Source organism: Capricornis sumatraensis, chromosome 14, assembly GCF_032405125.1.
Source record: "Capricornis sumatraensis isolate serow.1 chromosome 14, serow.2, whole genome shotgun sequence".
In the NCBI taxonomy this organism is placed as follows: domain Eukaryota; kingdom Metazoa; phylum Chordata; class Mammalia; order Artiodactyla; family Bovidae; genus Capricornis; species Capricornis sumatraensis.
In genome coordinates, this window is record NC_091082.1 from 33,628,348 (window position 1) to 33,646,545 (window position 18,198).

At 39.2% G+C, this 18,198-nt stretch overlaps 2 protein-coding genes across 6 annotated transcripts in view; one reads left to right on the top strand and one right to left on the bottom strand.

The window, feature by feature from the left end:
* Positions 1–2,634, top strand: part of MIA3 (MIA SH3 domain ER export factor 3) — a 55,947-nt gene extending 53,313 nt beyond the window's left edge. For 3 of the 5 annotated variants that reach the window (XM_068986506.1, XM_068986507.1, XM_068986508.1), the window contains 2 exons: positions 70–220; positions 1,200–2,634. In XM_068986506.1, the coding sequence (XP_068842607.1) occupies positions 70–220; positions 1,200–1,513 (465 nt within the window). In that variant the 3' untranslated portion in view covers positions 1,514–2,634. The remainder of the gene's footprint in view (positions 1–69; positions 221–1,199) is intronic. The other 2 variants (XM_068986509.1, XM_068986511.1) reach the window with 2 other exon arrangements.
* Positions 2,635–3,286: 652 nt separating this feature from the next.
* The window catches only part of AIDA (axin interactor, dorsalization associated), a 51,440-nt gene continuing 36,528 nt past the window's right edge, over positions 3,287–18,198 (bottom strand). The window contains exons 7-10 of the mRNA XM_068985933.1: positions 10,166–10,288; positions 8,045–8,167; positions 5,831–5,948; positions 3,287–5,722 (exon numbers count right to left, since the gene is read on the bottom strand). Coding sequence (XP_068842034.1) covers positions 5,626–5,722; positions 5,831–5,948; positions 8,045–8,167; positions 10,166–10,288 — 461 coding nt within the window. The 3' untranslated portion in view covers positions 3,287–5,625. The remainder of the gene's footprint in view (positions 5,723–5,830; positions 5,949–8,044; positions 8,168–10,165; positions 10,289–18,198) is intronic.

The following is an 18,198-nucleotide window of genomic DNA, read 5'->3' on the forward strand; positions in this document are numbered from 1 at the left end:
CTTACGGTGTCGGTGCTTTTATCTGTTATATCCAGGTATTTCACAACTTTCATTACTTCTGCTTTGCAGGTTAGTATGGCTGCAAAAGGGCCCCCTCCCTTTCCAGGGACACCCCTCATGAGCTCCCCCGTGGGAGGCCCTCTACTGCCACCCATCCGATATGGACCACCTCCTCAACTCTGTGGGCCTTTCGGACCTCGGCCACTTCTTCCACCCTTTGGTATGATGACTGAATGGTAGTAATGGACTTGTAAAGTGTATTCATCTTTTCATTCTAATCCTTAGTAAAATGTTAACAGTTGTTGTCTTAGGGCTGTGCAGTGAAAGGGGTAGAGCTGGCTGATCCATCTGAACCTTTCCACCAGTTTGCTAGGATGCAAGGGGTGCCGCATCATCTCCCTGCACTGGAGGGATCTCCTGCAGACAGGGAAAAGGGACGGTTCACGGAAAGTCAGAAACACTCCTGCCTGTGTTGCGTGAACATCTCTGGCTTCGTACTAGGCTCTGTAGTGGATAGAACTAACTGTCCTAACTCCACGAGCTTAAGGGATCCTGTAGGACACACACACGTTTTACAGCATAAAACTTGTAATCACCATAATAGAAGCATAAGCAATGGGTCAGAGTATAAAAGGAAAGATGAAACCGTCACCACCCACCTTGGGAATAAATAGGAAGGAAGTGTTGAAGGTAGAATGTAACAGCTAGTAGGTCGAAAGCTGCTGAATTCAATTAGGTGGAGCTGGCAGGCCTTTCCCAGCAGGGCAGACACCTTGATTTTGATGGCATGTGTAGGTCCATGCTGAGCTCCTGTGTGCATTTTTAATTGACACACTAACTATGGGATTTCCCTTATCAAAATTTACTTACAGTGAAACCCTTATTTCATAATCTATCATCTTGGTATGATGCATAGTATTCCTGAGTACAAATCAAGCTCTTATGAGATACAGAGAATTGTATAGTTGAAAAAAACCACATGCTAGGTAGAGCGATGTTGAAATCCAGCCTCTGTTGCTTTCTGACTGGCTGGCCATAGGCATGTAACTTAAAACTTGCTCAATCTGTTTGCCTCATCTGTAAAATTGGGAGCCACCACCTGACTTCCAGGGGTATGAGAAACTGATTAACATACCGGGAACTGTCTAAATTTAGGTGTGTTCATATGTAGTTACATGACGTAATTTTAATTTTTTCAGGTCCTGGTTTGCGTCCACCGCTAGGCTTAAGAGAATATGCACCAGGTGTTCCACCGGGAAAACGGGACCTGCCTCTCGACCCTCGAGAATTTTTACCACCAGGACATGCACCTTTTAGACCTTTAGGCTCTCTTGGCCCACGAGAGTACTTTTTTCCTGGTACCCGATTACCACCCCCGAGTCACGGGCCCCAGGATTATCCACCTTCCTCTGCTGCAAGAGACTTACCACCCTCCAGCTCCAGAGATGAGCCCCCGCCTGCCTCTCAGGGCACTAGCCAGGACTGCTCACCGGCTTTAAAACAGAGCCCATAACTCACCTTGGACATTCAGTCTGAGAGAGAGTGGACCGTGCACTATTCGTTACAGTTAAGGTTTTCATTGGCTTCAAAATCCAAAAGCTGATTTTAAAAGGTTTGTTTTTAAATCTAAGCTGCCCTGGCAGTGTGTGTTTTTGAGCCAAACAATTAAAAAAATATCATTTCCCCCCTAAAATAAAAAAACACCTTGTAAGCTGGAGCCTCCTTACAACTTTGAAATGTGCAATAAAAAAATACCTGTGTTTTAGTTCATGTAGCGTATGTTACTGCTAAATGATTTAGAATGTTGTGAAAAGTATGAACATTTCCTGTGGAAATGCTGTAAGAACATGTATTTCCATTTATTATCCTATTTTTAGTGTACACCAGTTGAATAGAGAGCAATGGTATTTATAAGCTTGATTTTTAAAAAAATATCTGGTCGCAAAGGCTGTTACGCTAAAAATGTTTACTTAAAGATCACTAAAATTTTATCTCCCCTCTTGCTTAAGTTCTTTGTAGTAACAGTTCATAAAAATTTGGTTATGAATATTTCCCACGTGTCTGTGGATTCATTGGATTGTCTTCTCCTGAGATTTATACCACTTTGGAAACACGTAAACTCAGGCTCCCAAAACTGAAGCTGGTGACTTGGCAGCATCCTCCCCTGGCCCACTGCTCAGGCGTTCAGCCGCAGTCACCGGGAAGCGTCACAGCTGAGGCCTGCTTCCTACTTCAGAGACGCCACCAGGCCTATCTGGACAGCAGGCGCGTGTTTTCTCGTGACTGATTGGTTTTGACTTAAAGAGTGGTTTTCTGAGTATGAGTTTACATGTAACAAGAGTTGTCTAACCTGATGTTCTGTTGGTTTTCCTGTCGTTGTGTTAAGGGTGCGTAACAGAAAAATGAAAATGATGTGTTGCGACCATAAAGTAAGATTTCTTTTAAAAGATGTAGAGTCTATTATTTCTCCTATCCCTTGCCACTGGCTTTCAAGGAATATGACAAAAAAAGACCAAAGCATGTAAAATACTATGAGAAAGAATGGTTTAGGGTCTTAAGCCTTGTAACAGGCCCTAGGTCAGCAACCATGGGCTGAACCCAGTTCTTTTCATTGACTGATACTGCTACAAAGTTAATATTTGAATCCTGGCACTTAAATTTAAAGGCAAATAAATCTGAGAATCGAGGAATGCACCATACTTACTATACTCATTACTATACAGTGTCTTTTAAACAATATTTCTAAGTCCTAACTTATCGTGACACTTCAAACTCTAGTAACTAAGCACATTTTAAGAATAAGATTTCATTAAATCAGAATTACAAAAGGGTTACATTCTTGTTCACAGCTAGATCATACTCTCCCATTCTCTCGAGTTCTATAATGTGATGAACCTAATGATATCTAGACTATGACTTGTCACCATTAAGAGTAATCCACCAAGAATACCTTAAAAGTAAATTCTTCACTGTGAAACAAAAACTTTTTCTTAATACCAAAGTAAAAGGCTTTTGAAGGAAGACTTCTTCCAAAATTCATAATGAGTATATAAGAAGTTTTTCAGGAAAAGCAAATTCCATCTCTATGTCCTATTTAATATCAAAAATAGAAATTTTAGGAGGAAAACTCCGGTTATTTTTAACCATGTAAAATAGATTAAGTCACAAATACAGCTTTTGAGTATACTGATCTCTTCAGGACATGAAATAATGGTGACTAATAATCCCAGAATTTAACATTTTAATATAGATTATACCAGTTAGGAAGATAATAAAGTAGCAAAGGTACATTAAATCTGTTTTAAAAATCAAATCTGGAGTCTTTTTTCTTTACCTCTAAAGCCTTTTCTGGTGTTCATTTTATATTTCATTGTAGAGAAACTCTAAGTGTGGCTTGAGTGGCCCCAAACCTGCCAATGCTGCTGCCTCCCAGAACCCTCTGTTTGTACTTCTTCAGCACGGCCAGGCAAGCTGCCAGTGTAGAGAGGGTGCGGGGGGCATCATTTCTCAGTGACACCAGGCTTGGCCAATCTTGAAAATTACATCTAATTCAGAACTCACCTGCAGCCAACTGTTTTCTTGACTTAGTTGCTAAAATCATCTTTTATGGAGCAGCAATATTTCAGCCCGAAAGTCTGCTATAGTACTGGTTATTGTTCACTAGCTGATATTTTTCATTGAAAAGAATTTGTGGGATGTGGATATTCTGTGTCTACTGTGTCAATTCATTTTGTTATTCAGATCTGAATTACAAAGCTAAGCTAATCACTCTGTTCCATTTAAGCTTTTTGTTAATACTGATGAAAGGCATTTGTAGTTCATCTAAACCATACTATTGTGATCACTTTGATATCCATGTCTTATGGTCTACGAGAAAAGAGAACAATGTGTCAGTTTTGCTACACTTTAATGGTAGATTTTTTAAGGGATTATTTTTAGGTCTTGTCAGCAACATCAAACAAAAGGTACTGAGTACTCCACAGGGTACAGAGTGCTGCCAAGCACCTCAGAAAATGTACACGACACAGAGAAAATGTGGTTCTTGCCCCTTGAGGAGCTTACACGCTGGGTAGGGGTGGGGGTGGGCTGACAACTCACAGTCTATATAAGAGCTGCATGAACAACCAAGTAATTTATTAAGGCAAATTCGTCATCCCCTCAAGATAATTGTGGGTGGGATGATTCTGGAATTAATCTAATGAAGATGAGAGGCAAGACAATTTTGTTGAGAATTCTTACATCTATCATAGTAAAGAGAACTGACTCGACAGACAATTGAAAGTGGAGACGAGGTCTCCTGAAGTGTAACAGCTGGAACTAAATTATGGTTACTTATTTTAAAAAGCAAACATACTGGATGGTATGACTAGGCTTGTTACACTAGTTTAAAAACAGGCCAAGTACTGGCACTGCATTTTGCTCATTCTAGTGTTGGTCATTTAAAATAGTGAATATTAAATATGTGGGCTCCACATCTAACCCACAGAACGCCCACCCCAAATCTTAATGTTCTATCAAATATCCACTGTGTATGTACTATCAAAGTTTTACTTAGGCCCCATTATTAAGTCAAAAGAATGTAAATAGTCAAATTATAATAAGCTAATGACCTGCATATTTCCATATGGATGAATGTCAATATATCTAAATAGGAAATAAATGGCAATCCTATCTACCTATATAAAAAAAAAAAATAGAGTATCTCCAGACTTGCATACTCATCACTATAGAAGAGGTATGCAGGTTTTAAGGTTTCACAATCAGTTGTCAGAAAAACAGCAGTTATTCCTGCAGTATCTCATTAGCATCTGACTCAAAATTTTTAGATTACATGATTTAGAAGACATTATAAACCCACCAAGAATTTGTAATTATTCTGAGATGGTTTCATTAACCCTAGAATCACTATCAGAAAGAATAACAATGTGATGTAGGAAAAAAGCTAATCAACGTGACTAAAAATATGCTCACTTTCAGAAGAACAATCTGGTCATCTGGAAAAATTCCAGCTACAACCTGCGAACACTCCCATGTGGGAGACTGGCCAAGGCACACGATTTCTGGGCAGGAAAACCATGAGATCGGGGTGAATGGAGGCTGTCTCTTGAGGAGCAGCCTATAAACTTCCAGACTGACCTTGGGCAGCATAACTGGCCACATTTCCTCTAGCAGCCTCATGCTCTTCTCCCCACATCAACCCAAAGTCTGACACTAACTCGGAAAGCTAAAGAGCATACTGGAGCAGAAGTGGACAGGTGTGTAAACTCTAGCACGTTCTTATTGCTGTTTTACGTTTGAAGATGAGCACATCCCACCCACCACAGTGTTGTTCCAGGAAGTTGGGCAGGAGTAGTGGTAAGTTAGAAAAGAGACTATTAATTGCACAATTAATAGGAAAGTGAAAACGTTTCAAGATCTACAATAAGCCTGTATCCAGAGAGTCTGTTATGTCAGTGATGCTGGACTTTGAATTCTGTGCTACAGCTTGTAATGGACTCACTCTGGCCTGCCGGCCTGGGTCCAGGTTGCTTCCTGCCTGTTGATGGGTACGTATGGTACACAGAGCAGTGATGGATTCTATGGAGTGGTGAGATTCACAGGAGTTCCAGGATACTCATGTCAGGATCATTCCTTGTGCAAAGTTTGATGCAGATGAAGATAAAGTGGTTTCTTGGTCAATAACTGCAATTTCTTTCTTTTAAAGTCAGTGGGTTTCTTGTATCTGTAACAACAGAAAAACCTCTGATAAGCGAGTGATTCCAGGGTCACATGCTAAGGCGAGATACTAGCCACCATTCACTAGTACTCATTCTGTATGTGCATCACTTACAGTTCTATTACAATTGGCCCAGGTTTAATTTCATCCATCTCCATGAAAGCAAAACACTTGGTGCTGGTAAACCTTTTTTTAGGCTTGTAGTGTTTGAATTCAAAAAAAATAGCTGCACCTAAGGAATTAAAGCAAAACACATCAGCCACAGACAGCCCATTCTAGTGTCTCAATAAATTTTCTCTGCTCACCAGAGGCCAGTGAACAAGCAACAACTGTCATAAAGGGTCACAGCAAAGTAACCTTTGTCAAACTGATGCCTCTCTGATGATACGGCTGACTGTGTGTCACCCCCAAACTCTTCTGTACCTAAAGGAAGGGCATGTGTCTGTACGATCCAACTATACAAAGTAGAGCAAAACCTGAGCCAGACTGACTCAAGAATGTAAATAAGTTTATCCACAGATAGAATTAGAAAATAGTAAGAATAGAAAACACTAAATACTACAAAAAAGAACACAGAAGATACTTGTTCAGTATGAACATTACTCATAGAAACTCATTAAGTAGAAAAGGCACATTAAAAGAGCTCATCAAAAAAATCCAAACTTAGTTTCTCCCCACCCAAATTAAAAACTCAAAAATTAAAAAATTCAGTATCTGGGGTGTTTTTAAGTTTGAACAACATAAATCATGTGCTGGTTCCGTTTTCAAATGTTAACTACTTCCTAATACATTTTTCAGTGTCCAAAGCCCTGTTTTGTTTTTCCTGGAATAACAAGTCCTTCTGTAAACACAGCACTTTGCAAGATGCTTAGAAAGCAGACCTATTCCCACCCCCTCCCTAAAAAACACACACACAATGAGCAAGTGGTGATGAAACAGTTTTTCTCTCCCCAAAGTCCTACAGATAAGCTCTTTCCACCTCCCTACAGAAAAACGCTGCTGCTGCTGCTGCTAAGCCACTTCAGTCGTGTCCAACTCTGTGCGACCCCATAGATGGCAGCCCACCAGGCTCCCCCATCCCTGGGATTCTCCAGGCAAGAACACTGGAGTGGGTTGCCATTTCCTTCTCCAATGCATGAAAATGAAAGGGAAGTCGCTCAGTCGCGTCCTACTCTTTGTGACCCCACAGAGTGTAGCCTACCAGGCTCCTCCATCCATGGGATTTTCCAGGCAAGAGTACTGGGGTGGGGTGCCATTGCCTTCTCCTACAGAAAAACGCTGAAAACAGAATAATAAGTTGCCTCATCCACACAGCCAAAAACAATTAATCTCTAACGAAGGCAAGGAAAGAGACAGAAGGATGCCCGGCTCTCATTCTTAACCGACTCCTTACTAACACGGCCTTAACCAGAGTGGTGCTGGGTCTTGCTTTGCTTTTATAGACAACCAACATACATCTAACACTTTCATGGATGACAAAACTACCAAATGACTACAAGTTTCACAATGTTCAGAAATGTGTGTGCAGTTCTGGTGCCTGGGTCCAAATGAAGCATTCCGCATGTCAAGGAAGGAAAGAAAAACTAACGCTTAGGAGGCAAAGGGATGTGATCGAGGGGGAGATGGGCTTGCTTATTTATTTGCTGTACCACGTGGCTCATGGGATCTTAGTTCCCTGACAAGGGACTGAAATCCAGGCCCCAGCAGTTAAAAGTGCCAAGTCCTAACACCTGGATCACCAGGGAACTCCCAAGGCGGGCATATTTAGCATCTACTACCAACACACAAGGATTACAGCTGTTAGGTTACCAGTGACCTTCTGTCCCCAGGTGCATGACCCTGCCATGTCCACAAAACAGTAGCTTCTCTTCTCCCTTCCACGGCAATAATAGAGGCATTTTATTATTAAAAATCCTCAGATTTCTAAGATAGCAGATCACACTTCTTCAGCTATGGACCTATCTCCTTGTCCCTGTGATTGTGTCTGAGGTCTGAATAAATGCAAAAGTAAAGTCACATTTGGAAACATTAAAGTCCACATATGATACCATCATTAAAAGAATTCATTATTCATCTGCATCATCTCTAGATAATATATTTCCTGCATTTCTGGTATGCACAGCTCTACACTTCACGGCATTTATAAGTAAGAGCAAGATGTAAAACAAGAATAGCCTATAGGAAGAATAACTGAAATGCTTATCAACATGAAGTATGCTCACTAGCATTAGTTTCAGTTAAAACGACGGCACTGGACACAATAGATTCAAAGTCGGAGAAGAGGAAGAGTCAAATTCTGAATACAGTTCTACTTTTAGCATCACAAACCTTTGGTTAACTTTTCAACATGCTTCTGGAGCTCAATGTCCACATTAAAATGAACATACGTATCTTCTTTTCTTGAAGCCACAGGAGTATCTTGCACAGGAGTTAAATCTATGCCATTCAGATCTAGAGAGGAAATAAAGTTTCTGCTCAGAGCCCTCAAACACAGAGACTTAAAAACTGCAAAGGAACCACAATGGGCTGTTTCCTGAAGAGGCGAGAGCTGAGAGGAGATTCTCAGGCTGACAGAAAGCCGTGTCTGGGGTGAGCAGGTACCTGAAGGTGACTGGTTTCTGAGGTCATGTGGAGGGTGCAAAGCAGAGAGGGTGGGAGACCCCATGGGTGGGGAAGGAAGCCTCCTTACAGATCATGGAATTGGATCCTTCTGGCTAAGAGATGTCTTCTGGGGGAGTAGGCCAGTGTATTTTTGTGATTTACATTTGGGGATGTACTACACCACAATGGTGCCCCTACCCCGGCTTCCCAACCTTGCCCAGGTGCATGGCGTGGAAAGGCCTGTAAATTGAACATTAGCAGCATTACCCTGCTGTATGCATGTCAGAGGACCGAACAGTGGACACGATAGCTGCCAAGGAAACCTTGCCAGGAATGAACACTTCTTATGTCTATTACTTATATTCTGATGCTATGTGCTACAACATAAGCTGATTTCCAATAACCAGACGGCACACGATGTAGGGTAGATGGCTGTAATTTCTAGAGCCAGGAATCATCCAGTTTAATGAAATCCAACACAGACTCATTTAATGATCACTCAACTGTTTATGTATTATTCAACAGACCCATCTTAGGGACCTTCAAACAAGAGAGTATGTTTGATTACTTCAGTTCCTGAAGATATTTACATAAAACACGTTTCAGTTCAACCATATGCAAAGGTAATATAATATCTACATTTCATTACTTTAAAAAAAATTTTTACAAGTGTTCATTCCTGAGAGAGAGAGATGCAGTTTTATGAATGGCCTATCAAATAACCTAGTGTATAAATACTCTGCAGTAGACGGGTAGATCTGAGAGCTCACAGAACCAGAGGCTAAAGCATCACAGCATCAGTGCTGAGGATCATGGTGTTTTCATGTCAAAATTCTTCTTTGTTGCCAGAATCCTTTTTTCGCTTACTTGGTACTAAAGAACCCATGGGTCTCAATGTTTCTATGATTGGTAAGCATTCCCTCTAGTTAATTTTAGTCCACATCTGTTTATCTTAAACTGTAGGTTTATTAACTGTAGACTGGATTAACTGAGCAGTTATTTCTGAATAATAGTATGACAGTTTCATTCCCAGTCACCCAATAATTATTTTTAAAAGACTGTTGAGTGCCTTACAAGTAAAGTGCTGTATAAAAAGCTTAGCAATGACAAAAGAATTCAACCATTGCAGTTTCCCTCTTAACCCACCAAACAAAAAAGTTGTTTTCAAGGAGTGAACAGTTTGCCACCTTGAACAGTACAAAAAAACAAATCCTAGGAGTAATCATGCTTAATAATGACAGTGACATAGTTAAGAATTAAAAAGTATATCACTTGTCTAATGTCCTGCAGGATATACTCAGGGAGTAGAGTTTATGTATATGTCCTGTTTCCCTATCTCCACTCATGATTCACTGAAGGCCGATTCTCACCCACCTCTGCAGAGCTTTCCTGTGTACAAACCTCTGCTGGACAGGAATGAGAGGGCCTGAAGCAGAGGCACAGGAAAACAGAGAGCACTGGGCTTTGCGAAGAAAACCACACATCCTTGGAAAGTGGGGGACCTTTCTTTAACCTGTTTCCTGAAGGATGTATCTACTATAAAAGACAGTGTGTCTGTGGAGTCAGCACCCCTGATGGAATCTGGACGAATAAAAAGACACACACCGAGAAAAAACCAAAAGCAACTGTGAGTATAAGTTATGGATAGGAAAATATTTTCTGTAAATCTCTGAGAAATGTTTGGAAAAGGAATGATGACCACATCTTCCCAGGATTTTGCCTCACTATTAAATGAACTTAAATGAACTGTCACAGACAAAACCCCCTCACGAACCCCCCAAAAGTCCCAAATGAGAAGCAACCCTTTAAAATTCACCAGAGAGAAGATAGGTATACGCAGTTACTGACCTTTTACACTAACTGTGATATAGGGATCAATGCACTGCCCAGCATCTTTCAGGCCAATTTTCTCAATCCTGATAGTGAGTAACGTCATTCCTGGTTCTGATGGCAACCTTGGTAATAAAGTACCTGGCAACAGAGAAACAGCAATAAAAATGAGTTCCACCAATAATTCCAGGGTAAACATTTTTAACAACATAGAGAAAATATTGCTTTGCTCTTAATTGGCTTAGTAACTAGGCAGGCATCATTCTGGTTACCAAAACTCCCAAATACTTGATGTTATTCTTTTCAGACAAATTCTTAATTATACATAAAATATATCTATACTTCCATACTCCATATTTAACATGAGGGCATAAATTACTAACTCAAGTTTGTTAAAAATTCCACTCCAGGAAGCTGAATTACAAATTACCATGTAATTAATAATGTAATATATTCATACAATATTTACACTTCACATTTACTCCTATGTATATAATATATCCTGTCTTTCAATGTGAAGTGGTAGAACAAAGACAGAAAAAGCTTTTTAAACATTTGTTACCTTTTCCTAAAGCTTGAAAAATATCAGAATCAATCAACAAGTCATTTACTATTAATGGAGGAAATAACTTATAACTTAATATTTATACATTTAATTGAATAACTTGACAGTCTCATTTCCCACTGCTTTCTTCATCCTATTCTTTATGATCTATTCTGTCAGAAATCAGTCCTGCTGAGAATGTTACATAAAACCACAAGAGCAACTGTATGTTTGAAATCTTTTCTATAAATTGATTAAAGTTTTTAACACTAAAAAACCACCCAAAATCACATAAGAGCATTCCCCACAGAGAAAACAATATGAAGAAAGAAATCACCTGTACAGTTTGTTCATTTATTTCAAATAACTGACAGGCAACAAATGCAAACAAAAGTTGATTTTAATATGTATACAGTACCAAAAATTATACAACCTAACAACCTAGATAGTATATTCAAAAGCAGAGACATTACTTTGCTGACTAAGGTCCGTCTAGTCAAGGCTATGGTTTTTCCTGTGGTCATGTATGGATGTGAGAGTTGGACTGTGAAGAAGGCTGAGTGCCGAAGAATTGATGCTTTTGAACTGTGGTGTTGGAGAAGACTCTTGAGAGTCCCTTGGACTGCTAGGAGATCCAACCAGTCCATTCTGAAGGAGATCAACCCTGGGATTTCTTTGGGAGGAATGATGCTAAAGCTGAAGCTCCAGTACTTTGGCCACCTCATGTGAAGAGTTGACTCATTGGAAAAGACTGTGATGCTGGGAGGGATTGGGGGCAGGAGGAGAAGGGGACGACAGAGGATGAGATGGCTGGATGGCATCACGGACTCGATGGACGTGAGTCTGAGTGAACTCCGGGAGTTGGTGATGGACAGGGAGGCCTGGCGTGCTGTGATTCATGGGGTGGCAAAGAGTCGGACAAAACTGAGCGACTGAACTGAACTGAACATTTATAAAGGACATTAGCTGACATTCTTCACATTTCTATCCAACAATGTGTTATCCTGCTTTTATTTTTTTAAAGATTACACCATCATTCCTTTATTTATTTTTGGCTGTGCTGGGTCTTCTTTGCTGCATGCTGGCTTTCTCTAGTTGTGGCCTTCTCACTGCAGTGGCTCCTCTTGTTGCAGAGCACAGGCTCCAGGGTGTGTGGGCTGCAGAAGTTGTGGTGCATGGGCTTAGGTGCTCCATGGCATGGGGGATCTTCCCAGACCAGGGATCCGACACGTGTCCTCTGCACTGCCAGGCGGACTCTTAACCACTGGACCACCTGGGAAGGCCTATCCTACCGTTAATGATTAAGTATTTGAAGTACATGAATCAATCAACTTACCACATTCAGACTACATTTAGTGACTGCAAACATGCTTGAGGAAATTTTAGATGGCAATGAAAATGTTCTCAAATTGGATCAAACAGATAGATGCACAATATTATAGATTTATCAAGTCACTGAACTATACACTTACAATGAGGGAATTTTATGACATGAAAATTACTATAGAAATCCAAGAGTCTTAACTGGTGATACTTGGTTAAAGAAAATTTTGGCTAATGAAAAGGTAGAAAGATAAAGGCAAAAAACAAAAATGGGACATTCACACCAGTATTTAATACCATTTCATAAGTAACATTAACTTTCTCATGTGGAATATTTTGCCATATTTCAACATACTTTCAATACTCACAGGCTTTCTTACACTAAAGATAAAAGGTCTTTATTGCACCCACTTAACCATTCTTTAAAAATTTTTTAAATTGTGAATCTAACACATATTCAGAAAAACAAATAAAACAAGTGCACAGCTTAATGAAAAGCTGGAAAGCAAGCATCCATGTAACCACCACTGAGGTCAAAAACTAAAGCATGACCTCAGGAGCTCCCTTCTCTCCCCATCGAATGCTCTTTTGAATTCCTCCTCACCACCCTTTAAAATCACTACTAAAAAGCATCCCTGTATAATTATGTTTTGCCTGCTTTTGAACTTTAGATTTATCAAACTGTTGTCAGTAACTGTAATTTGTTCAGTTTTATAACTGTATAGTATATAGGTTGTATAAACATACCACGGTTTTTGTATCCATTCTTCTGTTGATATGCATTTGAGATGCTTCAAGTTTTTGGAAACTGTTAACAATGCTGCTGCTATAAACATTCTTGGACACATGTTCTGCTCCACATAAGCACAAATTTCCAAAGGGAGGAATTACTGAGTCACATGGTGTAGTACCTCCATGTCTGCTATGTGATTACAAACTATTTTCCAAAATGGGTATGCCAATTTCTGCTCCTAGTAGAATTCCCATTGTTCCACATCCTCACTAACGCTTGGAGTTGTCAGATTCTTCTTTTTAGCCAATTCAGGTGTGGAGAAACGCCAATTTAGGGGTTTTTTTTTTCACATTTTTTAGCTGGAGTACAATCGCTTTACAATGTTGTCTTGGTTTCTGCTGAACAAGAACGTGAATCAGCCGTAATTATATATTTATCCCCTCCTTTCTGAGCTTCCCATGGCCCCACCCCTGGCTCATCACAGAGGCGCAGACTTGGCTTGCTGTGTAATACAGCAGAGTCCTACCAGCTATCTACCTTACATGTGACAGTATTTACATATATGTCAATGTTACTTTCTCAATGCATCCCCAAACTAGTTTTAATTATATTTTTCCAATGATTAATGAGGTTGAGCACCTTTCCATTTAAAAATAAGCATTTGGATTTCCCTTTTTCTGAAGCGTCTGCTCAATTAGTTTCCCCACTTTACTACTGAAATCTTCACCTTTCTCTTACTGAGTCTCTAATATTGTGATATAAGCATTTTGTTGGATATTTTAATTTACATAATTTTCCAGTGGCTTTCCTTTTTAAGAAAAAAAAACCTTTATATTGAACAGTAATATATTCAGGAAAGACAGATATTCCCAGCGTCCTAGGAGCCTGATCTGTGCCCCCAACACATACCCAGATCACTCTTTCTCCCAAAGAGACAACAGCTAGTCTCGACTTTTAACACCAATATTAGTCCTGCATGTTTAGGATGCCTTTTCTCTGTTTATTCTAAATGCTAATGTACTCAAATCTCTCAGCCTCTAAATTCATTTATAGTCAGTGCTTTCTGTGTCCTATTCAAGAAATCTTTCCCCTTCCAAGGTCATGAAGGTATTCTTATGTTTTGCCATTCACATTTAATTATATAATCCAGGTAGAATTCACTTTTTACTATGGCATGTGGTAGGAGGCCAATCTCATTCGATTTCACATCGACACTCAATTATCCCGGCACTACTTATTTAACAGACTGTCATCTTACCCATGGATCTGCATCGACAATAAGTGGGTCTGTTTCCAGGGCCCCCATTCTTTCACTGGACTGTTTATCTTTGCGTCACTACCACGAGTGTCCTCATTACTATAATTTTACAAAAGTCTCAACATTTAGTAAATCAAATTCTCCCACCTTGACATTATTCTTCAAGTCTTAACTACTTTCAGCCCTTTGCATGTCCATGTAAATTATAACAAGAGCTGTCAACTACTTAAAAAAAAAAAAAAAAAAAAGGCAAACAACAAAAACACTGTTAGGACTGTGGTGAAGTTCAGCTCAATTTTAGAAATAGTCACATCTTTACAAATTCCTTCTTCTAACCCATGAACTGGAATATATATCTCTCCATTGATTTCTCAATAAATTTTAACTGTTTTCTTCATATGGGTTTTATACTTCTCTTGTTGGATTTATTAAACTATGTTATTTTCTGATACTATTATAAATGTCAAAATATTTCATTTTCTTATTTATAAAGAATAAATGCTAGAGAGGGTGTGGAGGAAAGGGAAACCTCTAGCACTGTTGGTGGGAATGTAAACTGATACAGCCACTGTACAGAACAGTATGGAGATTCCTTAAAAAACCAGAAATAGAGCTATTATATGACCCAACTATCCCACCACTGGGCATATATCCTAAGAAAATCATAACTGAAAGAGACACATGTACCCCAGGGTTCACTGCAGCACTATTTACAACAGCTAGGATATGGAAGCAATCTAGATGTCCACTGACAGATAAATGGATAAAGAAGCTGTGGTACATATATACAAAAGAATATTACTCAGCTATAAAAAGAATGCATTTGAGTCAGTTGTAATGAGGTGGATGAACCTAGAGCCTATTATACAGAGTGAAGTAAGTCAGAAAGAAAAATGAATACTGTTTATTAATGCATAAATATGGAATCTAGAAAGATGGTACTGATGAAGCTATTTGGAGGGCACCAATGTAGGGGCTTCCCTGGTAGCTTGGAGGGTAAAGCGTTTGCCTATGATGCAGGAGACCCGGGTTCGATCCCTGGGTAAGGAAAATCCACTGGAGAAGGAAATGGCAACCCACTCCAGTCATGCCTGGAAAATCCCATGAACTGAGGAGCCTGGTGGGCTACAGTCCACGGGGTTGCAAAGATTTGGACACGACTGAACCACTCCTCTTTCTCTAATGGAGACACAGATGTAGAGAACAGACTTACGGACACGGTGGGGGAAGGAGAGGGTGGGGCGAATGGAGAGAGTAGCAGGGAAACATGTACATTACCAGATGTAAAACAGCCAGTGGAAATTTGCTATATGATGCAGAGCTCAACTCCTGTGCTCTGTGACAACCTAGAAGGTTGGGATGGGGTGAGAGATGGGAGGAGGTTCAAGAGGGAAGAGATGTATGTATACCTATGACAGATTCATGTTAATGTATGGCAGAAACCAACACATTACTGTAAAGCAATTATCCTCCAATTAAAAATAAATTTAAAATATATCTCATTTTCTAAACAACTGTTGCTTGCCTATAGAGATAAAATCCTTTTTTTGGTACGTAATTTTCAAAAATCAAGCTATGGTTGACATACAATATATTAGTTTCAGGTACACAATGTAATGATTTAATATTTGTATATTGCAAAATGATCACAATAAGCGTACAGAATCTGTTCTTATGTACAGATTTTATATCCAGGGACTCTGTTATTATTTCTCTGATAAACTCTGTTATTATTTCTATTGATTTATCTATGCAAAAGGTGCTTTTGTATGTTCTACATATATATTCATAAAACCTACAAATAATTTTTATCTTTATTTCTGTTTTTGGTCCTAGTACACTGGCTAAGACTTCTGGAATGTTGATGGAAAGAGGATATAGTGGACACATTTTGTTCTTGATCTAAAAAGGAATGCTAAAGTATGATTTTGGCTCAAAGCATCCAGCAAAGTGTTCTGTTTTTAGCCTGCTAGAATTTTTTAAAATCGAGAGACTTAGAGGAATTTTTAAAATAATTTTTATTTATTAGTATTTTTAGTTTTGGCTGTGCTGGGTCTTCACTGCTGTGCAGGCTGCTCTCTAGTTGTGGCGCGAGGGCTTCTCACTGTGGTGGCTTCTCTTGTTCTGGAGCACAGGCTCTAGAGTACGTGGGCTTCAGCAGTTGTGGTTCCCAGGCTCTAGACAACAGGCTCAATATTGTGATGCATGTGGGATCCTCCTGGGCCATGGACTGAACCCATCTCTCCTGTACTGGCAGGCAGATTCTCTACCACTGAGCCACCACGGAAGTCCAAGAAGAGATTTATTCAGAAAATTATGAGATATTCCTCCTTATTCTGCCAATGTGAATTGCCTTGATATACTTTACTTATATAAAATATATTCTGAAAAATCATCAGTTCATGGAGATTTTCCTAACTATTACCTATAGTATACTATAGTGTTACTCAGCCAACCTACATATGGCAGTTAGTTAGTTCTAGTACTTTATTATTAAAGATTATACAGAAATAAACAACCTGGTATATATGCAAATGTTTTCTTCATATTACTAGAGGTATATCTTGAGAATAAATTCCTGAAGTGAGATTGCTGGACCTGAGAATAAATGTATATTTCTGTTGTTATTGTTAATTAATCCTGAACTCCCCTTCAAAGGGACTGTATTATTTTGTACTTCCACCAGCAGTGGATGAGAATCTGTCAGCCTCAGTTAAAGTAGTTCTAGAGTATCTCTTCACATGTTTAAGAGCTACTGGTACATCTCTGTATGTCTGTATGTGTGTGTGTACTGTCTGGTCATGTTTTTTGCTCAAACTTTTAATATGCCTGTGGTCTTTGTTGAGGCAACTCAAAATTTTTACTTCTATATTAAAGATGGTAGGCCCTTGTCTTTTTCACTTTGATTATGGCTTTTTTTTTTCTTTTTTGACAGTCAAAAGTGGTTTCTTATCTAATATCCAAAGTCAATGATAGATTTTCTTTCTTTGAGAACTATTAACAACTATGAGAACTAATAGAACTATAAGTTCTATTGAGAACTATGTTTCTCCCAGTTCAGTTCAGTTGTGTCTGACACTTTGAGACCCTATAGACTGCAGCATGCCATCACCAACTCCCAGAGCTTGTTCAAATTCACGTCCATCAAGTTGGTGATGCCATCCAACCATCTCATCCTTTGTCGTCCCCTTCTCATCCTGCCTTCAATCTTTCCCAGCATCACGGTCTTTTCTAACAAGTCAATTCTTCGCATCAGGTGGCCAAAGTATTGGAGCTGCAGCTTCAGTCCTTCCAATTGAATATTCAGGAGTGAGTTCCTCTAGGATGGACTGGTTTGATCTCCTTGCAGACCAAGGGACTCTCAAGAGTCTTCTCCAACACCACAGTTCAAAACCATCAATTCTTCCACACTCAGCTTTCTTTATGGTCCAACTCTCACATCTATACATGACTAAGGGAAAAATCATAGCTTTGACTATACGGACCTTTGTTGGCAAAGTAATGTCTCTGCTTTTGAATATGCTGTCTAGGTTTGTCATAGATTTTCTTCCAAGGAGCAAGTGTCTTTTAATTTTATGGCTGCAGTCACCATGTTTTTCCTAACTGAACATTAAAACTAGTTTTACCTTTGGATGAATTAGTTTCATAATCTATAATCATCTAGCTCTTTTAGTTGAAGTGAGTCAATGGGATGACATTTCTTTCCTTGTTACCAGCAAACTTTTCTGCCTCAGACCACATTAAAATCTAACTAGAAAATATATTTCTAACAATGCAATACAAAGGCAGTGATTTCAAGCTGAAAGATAATTTATTCAGCTTAATTATTCTATAATTCAAGGTAGGGTGAAAACACTCCATCACATGAAGATTGAGTTTTACCCTCTTTGTTGTTGATTAGTCACTAAGTCATGTCCAACTCTTTTGCAAGCCCATTACCCTCTTTATACCTTATTAAAGACTATCTGCAAGTTGACTATAATTGAAGATTACAAATGATACACAAAGGTAACTATTCAAGCTATTTCATGATAGTTTCCAAGATGCTCTCTCCCTGTATCACTAACTACTACACACTCTGAGTCTCAGTTCCAGCTAGATTACCTGTGCTGATATCCCTTAGCCTTTTTTGTTCATCCATAATTTTTAAGAAAAAATTCTTAAAGAGATGGGATACCCAGATCACCTTACCT